Source organism: Engraulis encrasicolus, chromosome 1 (assembly GCF_034702125.1).
Source record: "Engraulis encrasicolus isolate BLACKSEA-1 chromosome 1, IST_EnEncr_1.0, whole genome shotgun sequence".
NCBI lineage: Eukaryota > Metazoa > Chordata > Actinopteri > Clupeiformes > Engraulidae > Engraulis > Engraulis encrasicolus.
Window position 1 is genome coordinate 53,525,243 of NC_085857.1, and position 17,803 is coordinate 53,543,045.

Consider the following 17,803-nt stretch of genomic DNA (forward strand, 5'->3'; position numbering starts at 1 on the left):
ATTAGCAATATGCAAGCAATGAATACTCTTCTTACATATAATCCAGCAGTTGTCTGCTGAAACATAATTGACCCACATAGCCTACACATCATTACGCATATTGATGGTAATGGTTAATTGCTAATGGCATCTTGCTACGATGCTGTTTGAATGCTCGAAAATCGATTGGTGACCTATCCAAAGCGACTTACAGATATTACAGGGTAGGTTACAGTCCTTGGTGCAGTATTAATGCAGCATCTCGTGCCATTACATTAAATTACACGTAGTTGACGCTTTAATCAAAGTGACTCACAGTTATTTACAGGGTATTGGTTACAGTCCCTCACTGTATAAAAATAATATCAGTGATAAGTCATGATAACTTGTATAGTTAATTAACTCTGCTATACACTGTAATGGAAATAACATGGTTTAACTTGAAATCACAAGTTTACCAGCTGCATCAAAATTCCAAGTTCATTTAAATCTTTATTGTAAGTTGTGTGGAGCTTTGAACTCAAACATGCATTTCGAAGCTCCACAATTTACAAGAAGGATTGCAGTTAAGTTGGACTTCTGAGGCAGCTGGTAAACCTTTTACAGTGCAGGAGCTTTATGGGGTGAGACGCCTTGCTCAACGGCACCTCAGCCATGGAGTGTGGTAGGGAGTGGAATGGTGGGATTCGAACCTGCGACCCTCTGATTTTAATACAACCTTCCTAATCAGTAGGCCTGCCTGCCATGGCGGTCCCCTGTGTGTCCTTAATCTATTCTCATGAGAAAAACTACAGCTATACAGGGGGGCTCCACTCTTGACCACATATAACTATATTATTTAAAAGTGTGATTGTAGGATGGCGGCCCACTTTGTAGGTCATTGCCCCCTATACCACACAACAGCTCTGCAGGCTATGTACTATGTACACACACATGTTTATAGACTGAATATACTGCGCGCGCGTGCGCACACACACACACACACACACACGCACACACGCACACACGCACACACGCACACACACACACACACACACACGCACACACGCACACACGCACACACGCACACACACACACACTTCCAAGATTACTCAAGAGACACTACTCACTTATGTTAAGTTTATTACTTTCCAAAGATGAAGATGTGATAAATGTATTTGTCATCATCATCGCCACCATCTTCATCATGATCATGATCATCACCATCTCTCTCTCTCTCTCTCTCTCTCTCACACACACACAATCTGATCTCTCCATTGCAGTGCATTCAATTACATTACATTATACTGTATCTCTCTACACACACCAATCAATCCATGTCCATTTAAAAGTTTCTCGGCACAATGGGTGTGTGTGTGTGTGTGTGTGTGTGTGTGTGTGTGTGTGTGTGTGTGTGTGTGTGTGTGTGTGTGTGTGTGTGTGTGTGTTACATGAACAGTATATTGGAGTGTGTGTCTGTGTGTCTCTCTGTGTAAGATGGACAGTGTGTCGGGCTGCTTGTGCCTGTGAACTATATGAGCATGTGTGTGTGTATGTAATGTGTGTGTGTATATGTAATGTGTGTGTGTGTGTGTTATATAAGCAGTATATCGGGCTGCGTGAGTGCGCAGTAGATCATGAATCCGATCTCGTCCGTCTGCTCCTCGCTCAGCTCCTGCAGGTGATTGACAGCCGGCGCAAAGTAGCTGGGCAGCCGTCCGGTCTCCAGGTAACCAATCAGCTGCTCCAGAGCCTGCAGGAACCGCCCACTGAAGGCCTGTGGGGACCAATCACCTTGCGGTCTCTCCTTGTCGTCGATGTTGTCGTCGCTACCGCTGTTGCTGATTTGCTCCCCCTGGCAGAGGTGCAGCAGCAGGCTGCTGAGGTGGCGGGCCGTGATTGGCCGAAGGGCCGGGCTGGTGCGGCAGACCGCCTTCAGGGTCTTCAGCAACTTCCTGCGAATGCCGCCGTCCGATTGATCGAGGCTGGCCAGAAGGCCCGCCTCCCGGGGGTACTGACTGCAGAACCAGGCGTGTGAGCAGGGCAGCCGCGGCCTAGAGAGAGAGAGAGAGAGAGAGAGAGAGAGAGAGAGAGAGAGAGAGAGAGAGAGAGAGAGAGAATGATCGATATATGTCAATATGTATATCATTGAATATGAATATGCATTTTTAAAAAATGGCCTAAATTGTGCATGCACACACGTAATTGTCAAAGGCAAATTACACAAACACACACAAACATATTCTGTTGTATGAGCGGGAGATATACATACATAGATAGACAGAGAGATGGACAGACAGACAGACAGACAGACAGATAATGCCGTGTTTATCATTTCCAAGCGACATCACAACACTACTGAACCTCTTGAAGTGATACGGTCTTATTTTTGGAAATAAGTTTATTTCACACCTCCCCTTGAGTTGAATAATAGGGTTTTACTGTTCTCATATACTTTCAACCGTTGTCTGGGTATGGCAGTGCAAATTTTACCTCAAAGCTAGCAGTTAACTGGTCTAGCTGGTCTCATAGGACTCATTGTTAACGTCTAGCTTGGAGGTAAACTTTGAGAACACTATTATGTAACTCAAGGAGAGGTGTAAAATAAGCTTATTTACAAAAATGGGACAGTATCCCTTTGCAGGTTAAGTTGCAGGTTAAGCTGCATCCATGAGTGGCGTTGACACATGGCCTTGAATTGGTTGTTTTTCCTTTCAAAACAGAACTTGTCTGACGTCACTGTGGGGTTATTGTCCCTGAATCCCAGTCCCAGTTTTCAAACAGTCAATTCAGTCAAGGAAAGCAAATGTGAGACTCATATTTCACAGAGGGTTTAGCATACCATGATGGCCGCCAACTTGTGTAAGGTGTGACTAACATGCAAGGAATCTTTTTAAAATATATATATATTTTAAAAAAATGTTTTTTTCAACTTTTATTTGGATAGCATAGCGAAGAATGAGACAGGAAGCGAGCGGTGAGACAGACGGGGAAGGACCGGCACATGACCCGAGCCGGAATCGAACCCGGGTCGCCGGCGCAGCAACCCAGAGCCCCACCGCTAGGCCACGGCAGGGCCAACATACAAGGAATCCTGTAGTAGCTCTATAAGCATTGAAAAGTATTGGGTTAATGTGTATGGCAATAAGGTGGATGCAAGTGACTTTACTGTAACATAGCGCATACAGACTTGTTACTGTAACATAGCACATACAGACTCTTTACTTCATTCAAAGTTAAAAATAAGCGTGATACCTTAACGGTTGTGTTAAATTACAACTGTAACTATTAGAATACACATATAGGTTGTTGATCATATCACAAAATGCTTTTCATCTGCTTTATTATTTTTGAAAATAACCGTTAAGTAAAAAGTGTTTCATGTAGGTAATACTAATCCCGTCCAAATGCGACCCTATGTAAAGATGTCTGATTAAGTGCACGGAACGCACAATATATCCAATCTCTCCGGGCTTGCAAACATTACAGCCTTGCAGTAAACCGTTTTGTTTTAGAGAGTTGTTCCAAGCTGTGCTCGCTTTCAAAATCGGACAGCATGGTCAAACGCTCTCTCCAAATGAAAGGACACGCATGCAGACGCATTAGAATGGACTTTGATGGGTTAGTAAACCAACAGGCAATTATTAGAATTGTTCCACGGAACCAAATGCCTCCATGAATGCGCAATAATGTGCTCAAAAAATAATAATATATTGTGGAGTTGGCACGCGCGTGATGACAAGGGCAGTCACAGGTGCGTGATGAGTAGGCCTAACCCCTCCTACTTTCTGTTCGTTTGCTGAGATATTTCAATCCAGTCCGAATCGGCCTTTTCTTTTACCGACATCCTGAGATAAAAATCACATTACCCCATGTCCATACATAAAACTAGTCCCGTCGGAATAGGGCTTAACTGTAACATACCTAGCACATACAGACTCTTTACTGTGACATACCTAGCATATACAGACTCTTTACTGTGACATACCTAGCACATACAGACTCTTTACTGTGACATACCTAGCACATACAGACTCCCCTCCCAGATGCACGGTGGGCAGCACGCGCAGAAACAACGTCTCCTCCTCTTCCCCGTCACCACCGCTACAGTCAATAGGATGCACCTGAGGACATCAACAGAGGAGCAGTCATGGGTAAGCGGTTAGGGTCAGCTCCAATGGACCCCCACCTCCAGCCATATCTACTGTGTGGGCCCTCTACGTATATACACTGGGCCCCTGTGACTCAGTCACACTTTACCCCTGGGCAGGGGTAGAGGGCCAAAATCACAATCTGAAACGAAGTCTCAGGCCGAACTCAACATTTATTTTTAACTAAAATTGTGCGTAATACATCCACTTCACAGGCATAGTTAAACTTCACACACACTTTCCCATCATATATGGTAGATCTCGCAAGCCGAATATAATGGCTCTATTGTTCCCCGGGCCTGAGTTTGACATCCCTGGGTTAGGGCTGGGTTTAGACTTGGAGCCCAAAGAGTGAACAGGCCCGCTGGCGGCCCATCTACACAAAAAGACTATGTTACGTTACACACGTAAACACAACTGTATAAAATGCTTTTACATTATATATGAAAAAAAATGCTTTGAAATGAACTGAGAAGTTAAAAGAATAAATCATAATGGAAAAGAATAGACACATTCCACAGATTAAACATTCAACCAATAGGGACGCACCTCCAGCGTGATGTCATCGCCGCCCAGCACGGGCCGCACCTCGGCCTCCAGTGTGGCGCTTAGCGACGGCCAATTGAGCGCCTCGGTGAGCGAGCGTGACATCATCTCGGCCACGCCCGCAGCTGACAGGTACCCGCCCACCAGGAACTGGTCCCAGTAGCTCCGCCCCCGGGGGAAGAACTCCAGGTTCTCTCTGCGAATCAGGAAGAGCTGGGGGTGGGACAGGAAGGTGTCCTCGCCTCGCACCAGAGACCACAGCGACTCCTCCACCTTACATATTACACACACACACACACACACACACACACACACACACACACACACACACACACACACACACACACACACACACGTAGTGTTAGAAACAAAGAGATATTACACACATATAAAGTATATGACACTCACACAGACAGACACACACACACACACACATACACGCACGTACGCAGACACGCAGGGTCGCTCTTATGAATGCAATGTGCAATGAATGGGGTTTGGCCACCAGGCTGATCCATTTTAGCCATGAAACCTCCCACACTAAAATGACAGGTGCTTCAGTTTCACTGTCCAACCCCTGTATTACATACACACACACACACACTTGCAGGTGCACCAGCCGGGAGGCGTGGTCAGGCCTGATGACCTGCAGGTGTGTGTGTGTGTGTATGTGTGTGTGTGTGTGTGTGTGTGTGTGTGTGTGTGTGTGTGTGTAAGTGTGTGTGTCTGTACCTGCAGGTGCACCAGCAGGGAGGCGTGGTCTGGCCTGATGACCTGCAGGTCGTCCAGCAGCGAGCCGGCCAATCGCAGCTCCCCGAGGGGCATGTGGGCGTGTTTCGAATGCAGGAAGCTCTGGATCTCCGTGGCGACGTCCAGCGCCCGCCTCTGCGCCCGCTGGGTCGCGTCCGGCAACACGCACACGCGCGTCGCGTAGTAGCGCTCAAGGCGCTGCTGCAGTGGGATGTTACACACACTCCGTTTCCTCTCACACACACTCGAGGTCGAGGTTGAGGTCGTGGTTGTAGTACTGCGTCCGGGTCCCGATAGACACAGCCCGGAGTCATCGTCCTCAAGCGTAGAGGGGGGTGGAGAGGAGTCGACCGGGAGCGATAGATCACCTACACACACACAAACACACACACACACACACACACGAATATAGATGCAAACGCACACGAACACAAATACAGACACGCACTCATACGTAAGTACGCGCACATACATGCACACAGACACACATACACACACACATACACATCATAAACACCCGCAGACACGCGTCATGAATGTACTTACGTATGTAAGTGTGTGCTGGGTGGTTTTCTTTTGCATGGTAGTTAAGGAAGATTATGTACATTACATTACATTACATTACACCTTTTATCGAAAGTGACTTAGAGGTATTTACAGGATCTAAATTAACACCACCCAACTGCTAGATGTCTGTTAGAGCAAGATACATCAAGCCAGAATGTTTCCTGGGTCCATGTGATGACAGGTGAACGCCACTTTAGGAGACTTTCAGTTATGAGACCTTTGGAGACTTTAGGTTGAGAATAAATGGAATTCCCTTAGCACTGTAGATGGCGGTAGCGCACATCTTATGCAAACAGTCACCATATGGCACAGAAAGAGATGAAGCCCCCTTAGGAGACTAAACTTGAGCACACTCCTTTGCATCGGGTTGGTGGAGTTTGGAGAATCTTGCTCTAATAGACAACTCTTTGAGGTAGGCCAATTTACTCTTTTACAGAGGGTGATCGAGAGAGGGAAACCTTTCTTGGTTGCCGCGGCGATCTTCTTCTTAACCACGCCCTCTAATTCCTTCTTCAGCTGTTTGGGGGACTGACTAACCAGCTTAAGCTCCTCCCAGCCATCTGTGATTGGCTTATTCTCCTCCGCAGACCTGCTGGCTCGTTCAATCAGCTGGGACACACACACACACACACACACACACACACACACACACACACACAGGTACAAGTTATACATCAGAAACAAATAAACACATACAGTATATATATATACAGATATACAGATATACACACACACACACACACACACACACACACACAAACTTATAATCACTCACCCGTTTCACGGCCAATGTTGCGATGCCCAGTATGGCGGCTCCTCCCACCCCGATGACGAGGCGGGCATTGGCCAATAAGAAGTCAATAAGTTCTCCCACCCCATCATGGCCCCGCCTCCTGCTGTGGAAATACATCACTTCCTGTTCCTGTCCGACTCTTGCAGCCAATCACAGGGCTGCAAGGAGATTACATGACAAACGGTCAGCCAAGCAGACAACCCCTAGATCAGTAGCTTATACAGATACACACATACATTCAAATACACACATGGAGTTCAAATACACACATGGGATTCAAATACACACATGGAATTCAAATGCATACATGGGATTCTTTCAAATATGCGGACTCCTGTCCTCCCTTGCTCACTTGCCTCCTTGTGGCCTCTTGATGACGTCACCTAGGCCTGGACGATTTTTCGATTTCAATTTTAATCGCGATATCAACATTTTCTACGATTATAAATCAGACGTTCGATGCACATTCAAAAATGTGTTGTTTTTTTTTGTCCGATCGCGCTGTGTACTCTTATTTTGAAATTGCGCCTCGGGCGCTAGGAAGAAGCGTGGCATGCGCATGGTCATTGGTCAGTGGGTGCGATGGATACAATTTCCGTACTCCCTTGCGCATGGTCAGTGGGGGCGACACCATGACAGATAATTTGTGGCCAAATTAACGGCAGCTGTTGGTCAGCAGTAATTGCTGGGGGTAAGGACAGCTGACAAACATTCACGCTGTCCTATGACCTGTTCCACACAGTGTTGTGTTGTGTTGTTTGTGATTTGACCCTCAGAAACCCATTACATTGCAAATGGTAAGATTTACAAAGAATCATATAGTGCCTTACATTGACTGAACTTAACTCAAATTAGGCCTACATATCCCAACACCACACAGTCATTTCCGGAGAGAAAATAGTATAGAAAAGATCACATTCCAAGTAAAAACATGGCCATTTTTGTATACTGCTAGCTGCCTTTTCTGAATACATTTTAACCATTGTAGAAGTAATTTTTTAATATGTAGATGTGCCAGAAATGTGAGAAACATACGTTTTTTAGAAATGTGATATGAATGGCTGCTCTTATTTGGAAGGAAAATGCCTAATACCTGGGTGCTAAGCCATTGGAATACACAGACAGGTGTGTACACCTGTAGGCTATCTGTGTTTGTGTATACGAGAATCATATAGTGATTTGAGATGATAAAGATAAGTGTTTCACTGAAGCCCTATTGCAGATTTTCAACATTTCTACAGAATTCTCAGAAATGAACTTAAAAGTTTCTGCATCAGAGACTTAGTAAAATTAGGTTGATGTAGGTGCTGTACGGACGTTCTTTTAAAATAGTCATTAGTATATAGTCTATTCCAACACAAAGACAGCAATTAGCATATGCCAGTGAATATTTGGACTTTAGACATGAGGTTTGAGTTGAATTCACAGGAATTAATCATGAAGCTACTTTCATTTACCACCAAAAACGAATCTATTGATTTATCACATGGGATATAGAGCATTATATAGTACTGAAAATTCTTGAATGGCACACAGCTAACTTTTCATTAAAAGGAAAACGAGTGAGTTTGGTCTGAAATAAGCTGTTATTTTTCTAGTGCTTTTCTTCTTCAGGATGGAAAAGCACACATCTGCCATTCACATTGCCATCAGATTGTACAACACAGAGAGTTCCTATCCATACCATTAGACAGACGGCATTCTAAGCTTTCGAATGGTACCCCATATGCCCCAATTCACGAGGGTGGTGTGTACACAAACTTGCATCAAAAGTTGTGTGGGGAAAATGGTTATCCTTTCTTCACTCGCGATAGCGATTTGCGGGAGATCTATGCGCTTCGTGTAACGCGAGTGGGCGGGGCTACTGTCCATTTTCTGGGGGAGCACTTGGGGTAGCCAATCAGATTTCAGGGGGGTCAAATGCTACCCTAGCCACCCCTGTAGCTCCGCCCCTGGTTCCACACTCCGACCCTCGCGGAAGTGTCATTGCATGCTTCCCTGATGCCAATCCCAATACTGACCGTAGAAAAAGAATAACATTTCCGTACTCCCCTCGCCATCATTTCGTACTACGCGGTTATGACGTGAGTAAGCCCTCTTGTCTCAAGCCTCTTTGGTAGTGAATACGAGGGTGGCATCTGAGTCAGAGATTGTAAGGTAGACTGTACAAGGGAAGGACGGTATCAGAGCCTGTAAATAAATTATGTACAAAGTTCTCTATTCCTCGTTTTTGAAAGTAATGGCCCACATTTGACTGCTAACAGTGTGTTAGGACTTCAAATTGGTTTAGCAGTAGCTGTAGCTAGTTGCTAACACAAATGAAGGCAAATTGTGTTTGAGCTCTGCTGGCAGCTAACTAGTGGTACCTAAAAACGAATTGCTTGATAAACTTTTCACACCATACAGGACCTAAGCCAGTGACGTGCAGTGAAGGGTATGGTAGGGTAGGCAGTAAATATAGAATATATATATATATATATATTTATATATATGTATTAACGGTGGGTTCGGTCCTCCCCCAGAAAAAAATGTATTTCTTAGATGCAATTTCCTGCATTTTAACCAAATCTGGAGAGTCATTATCAGCTAAAAACTTTTACAAAAGACTAAAAACTTTGAACAAATAGTCCCCTTTCATGCAGATCTGAAATGTAGTGTGTGTGTGTGTGTGTGTGTGTGTGTGTGTGTGTGTGTGTGTGTGTGTGTGTGTGTGTGTGTGTGTGTGTGTGTGAGAGAGAGTGTGTGAGAGAGAGGGGGGCCTTATGCCACAAGGTATGGTTTGAATAGGCAAATAGGCCTATTCACATAAACATGCTGATATGGTCTTTAATGTGCAACAAATTAGTATGTTTCTCTAAATACTGTAAATATAAAGTAAGATGCCATCAGTGCTTAACCACCACAGCTCTAATAACTAAATAAGTAAATAGGCTACACTATTTAGACATTTGGACATTGTCAGTAGACCTAAATCTGAAACAATAAGTGAAAACATAATTTCAATTTCTTGAAAAGGCCAGCTACACTTATTTGTTTTGCCAAATTGCCAAATTAGCTCCAGGACCCATACTTTGTACACCTTTAAGGACCTGTAGGCCTACATTTTACAATAATAATTTAGAAAGCTACAACATTTTGGGGGAAAAGCTTTAACTTTTGGCTTTAGCAGTTGATTTTGTTGCTCTTCTGTTTATTCTGTTGCAAATGCCAGGGTGTTTCACATGGATGGAGGGTGGCACAGTGTAGCCTACTTTTGAAGATAAAATGTCTAGTTCACCAACTGTGAATCACACCATAGCATGTGAGGGGGAAACGATTTACATTTAGCAATAAACCAACCTAGGTAACAGCTCCTGCTTCACTGCCGCGTTTTGTGCTGATAATCAAACACTCACAGACAAGAAGGAAAGTAGGAAGGGGGTGGGTTGCTTGCAAACATGACCCGTGCATTCAGACAGTATCGAGTAAACCAACGAAACCACTTCTGAGACTCATTCTTGTGCGTGATAGTTTTCTCAAACACTTCAGCTACGGTTGTGCAAGGTGTTTCAAATTAAGTCAATTTGTGAGAAGAAACCATCCCCAGTCAATCGTCCTGTTCCACGTTGATCTCGACTCGCACACCGCGCACTTCAAAAGAACGCAGCTGCACTTGCTAACAGGCTCCACACAACTCACGCATTGAGTAGTCATCATCATAATACATTAGGGAAATGGAGTCATGTCGTACGCTCAAAAAACAATCTCGCGTCCATAATAACACACACACACCAGTGAGGTGCGGTCAACTTTATGGCTGGTGAGGCACTGACTTTTCCAATATCAGATTTTCAAATATATAATACTACAGCTACAGTTTTAGTAAATTTATCAAATAGGCCTACCGATAAGTTTCATATGCCATAGCTTTCTTAACATAAGTTAGGCCTACATAATAAAACATGCTGCATTTCCGTAGAGTAAATGCTACTAGATCTCTCACTCACACACACACACACACACACACACACACACACACACACACACACACACACACACACACACACACACACACACACACACACAGGATTCAAACAGTGGTTTCACATAAACCACACTGCACCATCACGGCAGAGGGAGAGGAGACGAGGAGAGAAGAGGAGAGGTGAGGAGAGAAGAGGAGAGGAGAGGAGAGGAGAGGAGGGGAGAGGAGAGGAGGAGAGAAGAGGAGAGGAGAAGTGAGGAGAGGAGGGGAGATGGAGAGGAGAGGAGAAGAGAGAAGAGGAGAGGAGAGGAGATGAGAGGAGAGGAGGGGAGATGGAGATGAGAGGAGAAGAGAGAAGAGGAGAGGAGAGGAGATGAGAGGAGAGGAGGGGAGATGGAGATGAGAGGAGAAGAGAGAAGAGGAGAGGAGAGGAGATGAGAAAAGAGAGGAGAGGAGAGGAGTGGAGAGGAGAGAAGAGAGGAGAGGGGGAGAGGAAAGGAGAGGAGAGGAGAGGATGAGAGAAGAGGAGAGGAGAGGAGAGGAGGAGAGAAGAGGAGAGAAGAGGAGATGAGAGGAGAAGTGAGGAGAGGAGAGGAGTGGAGGGGAGATGGAGAGGAGAGGAGAGGAGAAGAGAGAAGAGGAGAGGAGATGAGAAAAGAGAGGAGAGGAGAGGAGAGGAGTGGAGAGGAGAGAAGAGAGGAGAGGGGGGAGAGGAAAGGAGAGGGGAGGAGAGGAGAGGAGGGGAGAGGAGAGGAGGAGAGAAGAGAGGAGGAGAAGAGAGAAGAGGAGAGGAGATGGGAAAAGAGAGGAGAGGAGAGGAGAGGAGGGGAGTAGTGAAGAGTGTAAGCTCCTTCAAAGCCCACTGCTCTCACACACACAGGATTCAAACAGTGGTCTCACATAAACCACATCACGGCGGATGCTCAATGAAACACACACACACACACACAGGATTCAAAACATGGTGTCATATAGACCGCTGAGCACCACGGCGAACAAACTGGTGTGATAACTTTAGTGATAAGCACCGGATTCTCGTGCAAATGTAGGCCTACCTCTACTTGTACGAGGCTACGACATTTAAACAGAGATTACTACACAAGCTTCGATATGGTCACCAAATATTTTGGGACTGTCATTTATGTTATGCCTACACTTTGGAATTAGATCAGAGTCTTGTAGTTACACGGGTATATTTGATTTACCTCAACGGTACCCTGTACTCAACTTTACAAACAGTTACAGGGCACATGAGAATCCTGTTCAGATCACAAAAGCTACCACCACACCAGACAGAATCACGGCGGATTCACTCTATCCCCACGGGTCTCACAAACACAGGCTTCACACACATAGGAAACACTGATCTTACCTTTAACTTGTAGCCTACACCAGGTCCATGCGCCGCTCTTTTCCTTCACTTTGGAGTTGCGCATGCTAACGTTACTTTAGCCGGTGCTGTTCATCCAAAGCCACATCTATTCGAGACGCACCAAACGTCCAAAGCAATTTGGCATTGAATATGAATATGAGTAGCCGCGAGGATTTGTGTTTCGTGAGGCTCGTCCTTAGTAAATTGTTAGTCGTAAAATCCCATGCGAATGGTCTTCCACACATTCTCGCCGGTTGCAAACAAGACACAGGGGAAACAAAAAAATAGTTTCTGTTGTACCACTCACTTTGAAATGATCGGGTAGTTATAATCTTCTGATCGGTCATCTGCAGTAGCAAACCCTTCAGCTCTGTCGGTCCTCCATTCTTTATCACATATTTTCCCCTTGGAAATCCAACTTTGAGAATGCTCTTAGTGTCGATATGAAATCCACTTGTAGCAGTCAAAGAGAACAAGCTAGCCAACAACACCGACTGACAGTATTGTGAACTTCAGATTCGCTATGACGTAACTGGCCAGCAATACTCTCAACTCCAGAAGGAGTCTGCGGCCAGGCTACTGCTGGCCTCACCGCTGTATCTTTCAGTGGGCGTTATGCCAAAGCCAAAGAAATGATAATCACACGTAGAAAATAGTAAAAAATTATCAGGAAATGAGGGCACACCATACATACTTCTATTAAGTGTATAAAAACGTTTAATACAATATTACCAGGTTGCATTCACAGAATGAGCAAAATGGCGCATGCGCTGAAGCTTGTTAACGAGGTATTGCGCAATCCGGGGGTGAGGCAAATTCAGAGTTGCCCCAAATTCGGCGTATTCGGAGGAATTTGACATGAAATGGGCAAATATTACGATTTTGGCCACAAAAATGATTGAGAACGAGTGAAACAGTTTAAACACTACTCAAATGGTAGTTATGGTGCAGATGCTAGACAACAATAGCTGTTATTGTAACTATTATTCACATTTACTGCATCTCATCATAATCATCTGGAGCTGGTGAGGCCGTGCCTCCCCTGCCGTATTGGAGTGCACGTGCCTGACACACACGGTCTATTCATGTCCACCACCGCACAACCAATCTTCAATGTCAACACCCTGACAAACAAGTGACAACAAAAGGCACCACGAAAAAACTTGAGCATGTTCATGTTAAAAGGCTACAGCATAATAATTAGATGAATCTTACCTTAAAGCAGAATCACAAGTAGGCTGTGTTTTTCATGCAAGCTAGTTCCATTAAAAGCCCGGGGTGGTTGACATGATGAAGACATTTTGTCCCAGTGCAAACTACTTGAAGCTGCTACCCATCTGATGTTGAATATTTCCACAATGCAACGATTGCAAACGGCTCAGCTGTCTGTCACTTGAACCGTCTTTCTTGCTACTTCTCGGCATTTTTTAAAATAATAAAGACAAAAAGACAAAGACTGCCATGTTTTCTTTCCGATACGGCTAGAGATTTGAACAAGCCTTGCCTTGCTAGTTGTTGCTAGCTGTCTGTAGGGCAGAAATTGGCTACTACCTGAATTGTAACAATTTTTCATTTTGGGCGCTGTGATTGGCTCACATACTCCCGCCACAGAGTAAAGGCTCTGCTTTTAGTCCCATTGACAAGCTATGTGACAACTTAATACGCATGCGCAAACTTCTACATTGACAGCATTGAAGGCGGCTGGGTCCCACTAGTTTGACGCCCTCTCGTGACTTCACATGGTAATTAAATATTTCAAACAAGCGATTTAAGGTTATGGTTAGGTTTAGGGTTAAGGTTAGGGTTAAGGTTAAGGTTAGGGTTAGGTTTAGGGTTAGGTTTAGGGTTAAGGTTAGGGTTAGGGTTAGGTTTAGGGTCGTATGACGTAAGCGGTAAGTACCGAAAGGGCGTCGTTCTAGTGAGTCCCGAAGGCAGGGTAGGCAGAGGAAAAGCGAGCCTTAAGGGCCGTACACACACGTCGCTGCTAGTTACTCGCTCAGCGAATGAACTCAATAGAATGTCAATGTGTCCCAGCGAGACTCGCAGGTGAGTAGGCGAGTACTGTACAAGCGATGCGATGTGGGCGGATCCCGAGTTGAAAATATTTTATCTCCGAGCGAGGCGAGTAAGCGAGTAACCAATTGGAGTGCAGAGTTCGGTACTTCTCGGCTGTCCATTGGCAGTTAAAGCCGCGGGAACCTTCAGCGAACGTTCCATGAAAGAGTGGCGAGTAGGCGAGCAAGCGAAATGCTAGCTTTGTGTGTGTACGCCGCTTTACCGGGCTGCCTGGCTGGCATTCGAAAGCTCTGCTTTCAGCCTGTCTCTGCTACCAGCCGGGACTGCGCGTTGCCACGGCAACCTGCCCAAGCCTGAGCGCTTTGCTTCGTGCGATTACTTAGGTTTTTGATCGTTGTCCTGTGTATACTGTACTTTTAACAGCTCATAATTTATGCTGAATCAATGTTATTGTTGTGTATGTGAACTCTGAAGAATATTTTTTTAAAGCACGTGTTAGTTTTTATTTTTAAGACATTTATCCCAGGGTAGGCACTGCCTACCCTGCCTACCCTGACCGCACGTCTCTGACCTAAGCTGACCATCTAACAACATGGTAGCGAGTAAATATCTTCCGATCTCAGTCTTTACTTACGCTGGGCTACAAATATGCTGTTTAAGAGGCTAGATAAAGATTATTCATGCAGAAGTATCAATGTTTTGTTCCGAGGCTGTCTACATGAAAAATGTGAAGAAACACAGCTTTCTAAAAAGTTTAGGGGTTCGTACGAAAAATTCAACAAAAATATCAGAAACAACATATGTGGAGCTCATGGCACAACTCGAAGGGGATCGAAATATCATTTTAATACCACCATTGGATTACATGCTACGATTTTCGGCTAAAAACGCAGTTGAGGTCCTATGAAATGGGGGAAGTGATGTCACTTTCAAGCTCTATAGTTCTTTTGGAGTGCTAAGCCCCTCTTAAAGCGATGGTTCGGAGTAGAATCACCTTAATGCCATTTGAACCGTGACACCCATCCACCTTTACACCCGAAGTGTTTTCTGCCGCAGACTTACATCAACAGAGTTGCCGTGTTATTCGATGTTTATTCCGGTTAGCTTGACTCAAGCGCATATGGATACTGGGCACCGTCTCCAAACTTTCCTCACAAAAATAACATGTCATTACACCAAACTTCTGCAGTAGCACAAATATGGTCTGTACTCACGAAACGAAGCATTTGGAAGTTTGGAAATAGTCCAGGAGTTTAGTATTATCAACACAAGCTGAATAGCTTCTCTGCTGCTAAAGCTGTGCCAACGTTACTTCCGTCATATGAGACAAGCCCGTAAAAGTCTTCAACAAACTTCCAGACGAGAGTGTTAAAAAAGTTTTCACTGAATTGTGATTAAGGCTTATATTTTCAAGGCAATACTTAAAAGATATTTCAAATCTTACCTACTATCAATTAGACAAGGATTTTCGTTATCAATACTGATGCTGAATTCACTTTTCATTGTGCATATTATGAGCTTCGTTGAGGACTCTTACATGCTTGTCTTAGATGACGGAAGTAACGTTGGCGCAGCTTTAGCAGCAGAGAAGCTATTCGGCTTGTGTTGATAATAATAAACTCCTGGACTATTTCCAAACTTCCAAATGCTTCGTTTCGTGAGTACAGACCATATTTGTGCTACTGCAGAAGTTTGGTGTCATGACATGTTATTTTTGTGGGGAAAGTTTGGAGACGGTGCCCAGTATCCATATGCGCTTGAGTCAAGCTAACCGAAATAAACATCGAATAACACGGCAACTCTGTTGATGTAAGCCTGCGGCAGAAAACACTTCGGGTGTAAAGGTGGATGGGTGTCACGGTTCAAATGGCATTAGGGTGATTCTACTCCGAACCATCGCTTTAAGACTACAAACAAAGTTATGAGCAGCTTGACAATTTATTATTGGCTGTTGCATTTAATCAACATTGCATCAAATGTGCCGTTTTCTTGTTGACAAAACCTGAGATGTTGGGTCCATATTATTGCATCTGATTCTCATTATGCATGCGAGAGCTGCATAAACAAAGTAATAATAAGCAAAATTTGTTTGAAAAGTGTTATCTTCAGGCTTATTGGTTTTCTCACTAAGAAATAAATTTATGAATGCAGTTTGCCAATATAGGCTGACAATCTTATGTCATTTAAAAAAATACTGAAGGGTGGCAATGAGAACAAGGCAGGCACATCACCCCACAGTGCTCCAGGAAAATAGAGGCCCTGTGTGAGAGAATTTTTCTCCCATCCTGTAAATGGAAACTAAATATCTGCTGTGGGTGTGAGTGCGTTATTGGGAGGAATTAACTGGCCCTCTGGGACTTTGAATTGAGTACCCCTGCTATAGGCAATTGCACCTTGAGTCTTGTTAAGGATATTTGTTTTAGACAGTTATCCCTCTTGTGGTTAACGATATTTGTTTTAGTTATTTATCTCTCATTTTCCTCCCTTATAGATATTTTGTATGCTATATTGTATTATGCAATAATGTAAACTTGTGTATGTCTTTTCCTTGAGATTGTCCATTTTTGTGTGCAGTTGCTATTATCCCTGGACCAGCCTTTATAAAGTCCTTTCTAGGTGTCATACCTTGCACCATTTTTCACAATCCATGTGTTGGATTCATGCCCTTCATGCCCCCCTCCCCCGAACCCCCTTACCCTGAACATGGGCAAAATGCAAAAAGAGAGCAACACGATTTCAATAACATTTAATGTAAAGACTAAATAATCAAATGCAAATTTTGCCCAGACATGATCACCCGAGAGTCCCTGTGCAGGGGTGCAGGTATCCCTTTCAATTTCAATGATTTCAGGAGCGTTCAATGTGGGAGCAGGTTCAGTCATGTTGTTACTTTTTTTGACCAGCAGATGGCAGCGGAAGAAACGCATAGAAAACATATTGCTCTCAATGTGCATGTTGCCCATGTTCAGGTTGGAAATTACAAAAGAAAACATCACATAAGACAAGTCTCATTTGCATTTTTAAAAAGAAGAATTCATGGAGAATGAAGAAAAAAATAAAATAAAAATCTGTGGACAATCCCACAAGGGGTTCTGAAGCTCTGAAAATGACACCCAAAATGATTTGTCAGACTTGTGAGGTCTTCTGGTCAAACACTGATGGGGTTTCCTTTCTATTTATAGATTTTTATGAGAGTGTTCCTACTTGTCTCTACAAGGGAGAAAAATCAAGAGGCTATGTTGGGCACAAATATGTCTTCTGAAGGCCTAAACAGAGCACAGCCAAAAACTCCAGTACAATTTGTATCATCTTTGAGGGAATGCCATGACGAGGCAGGGTCATACAGACCAAAACTGACAGCTTTGCAACAAACTATTCCTATCTATGTACCAGCATGCCAAATATGAGCTTCCTACGTGGTTTAGTTATTGAGCTGCGGGCTTATGAACTTTGACAAAAAAAAGAGTGTGAACAAAATGGGCACCCCCCTCCCCCAGTACAATTGGCTGTAACATGGAGAGTATAACTTACAGCTTACATTCAAATAAATTTACAGTGTTTCTCTTAAGTACCATGGGCACTTGGTAATATTTTAAGAATTTTTTGAGACCTAAGTGCGCGGGCTCTTGTTGATTTGGCGTGGAATGACCCAATTATGACCAAGATGTCTGACAATGCTTCATTAA

The 17,803-nt window shown here is 44.1% G+C and overlaps 1 protein-coding gene across 1 annotated transcript in view; it reads right to left on the minus strand.

Annotated features, from left to right (window-relative positions):
* Nucleotides 1-1,084: 1,084 nt before the first annotated feature.
* The window catches only part of mief2 (mitochondrial elongation factor 2), an 18,611-nt gene continuing 1,892 nt past the window's right edge, over nt 1,085-17,803 (minus strand). The window contains exons 2-7 of the mRNA XM_063205967.1: nt 6,748-6,923; nt 6,431-6,581; nt 5,388-5,773; nt 4,659-4,928; nt 3,979-4,082; nt 1,085-2,012 (exon numbers count right to left, since the gene is read on the minus strand). Coding sequence (XP_063062037.1) covers nt 1,553-2,012; nt 3,979-4,082; nt 4,659-4,928; nt 5,388-5,773; nt 6,431-6,581; nt 6,748-6,882 — 1,506 coding nt within the window. The 5' untranslated portion in view covers nt 6,883-6,923 and the 3' untranslated portion in view covers nt 1,085-1,552. The remainder of the gene's footprint in view (nt 2,013-3,978; nt 4,083-4,658; nt 4,929-5,387; nt 5,774-6,430; nt 6,582-6,747; nt 6,924-17,803) is intronic.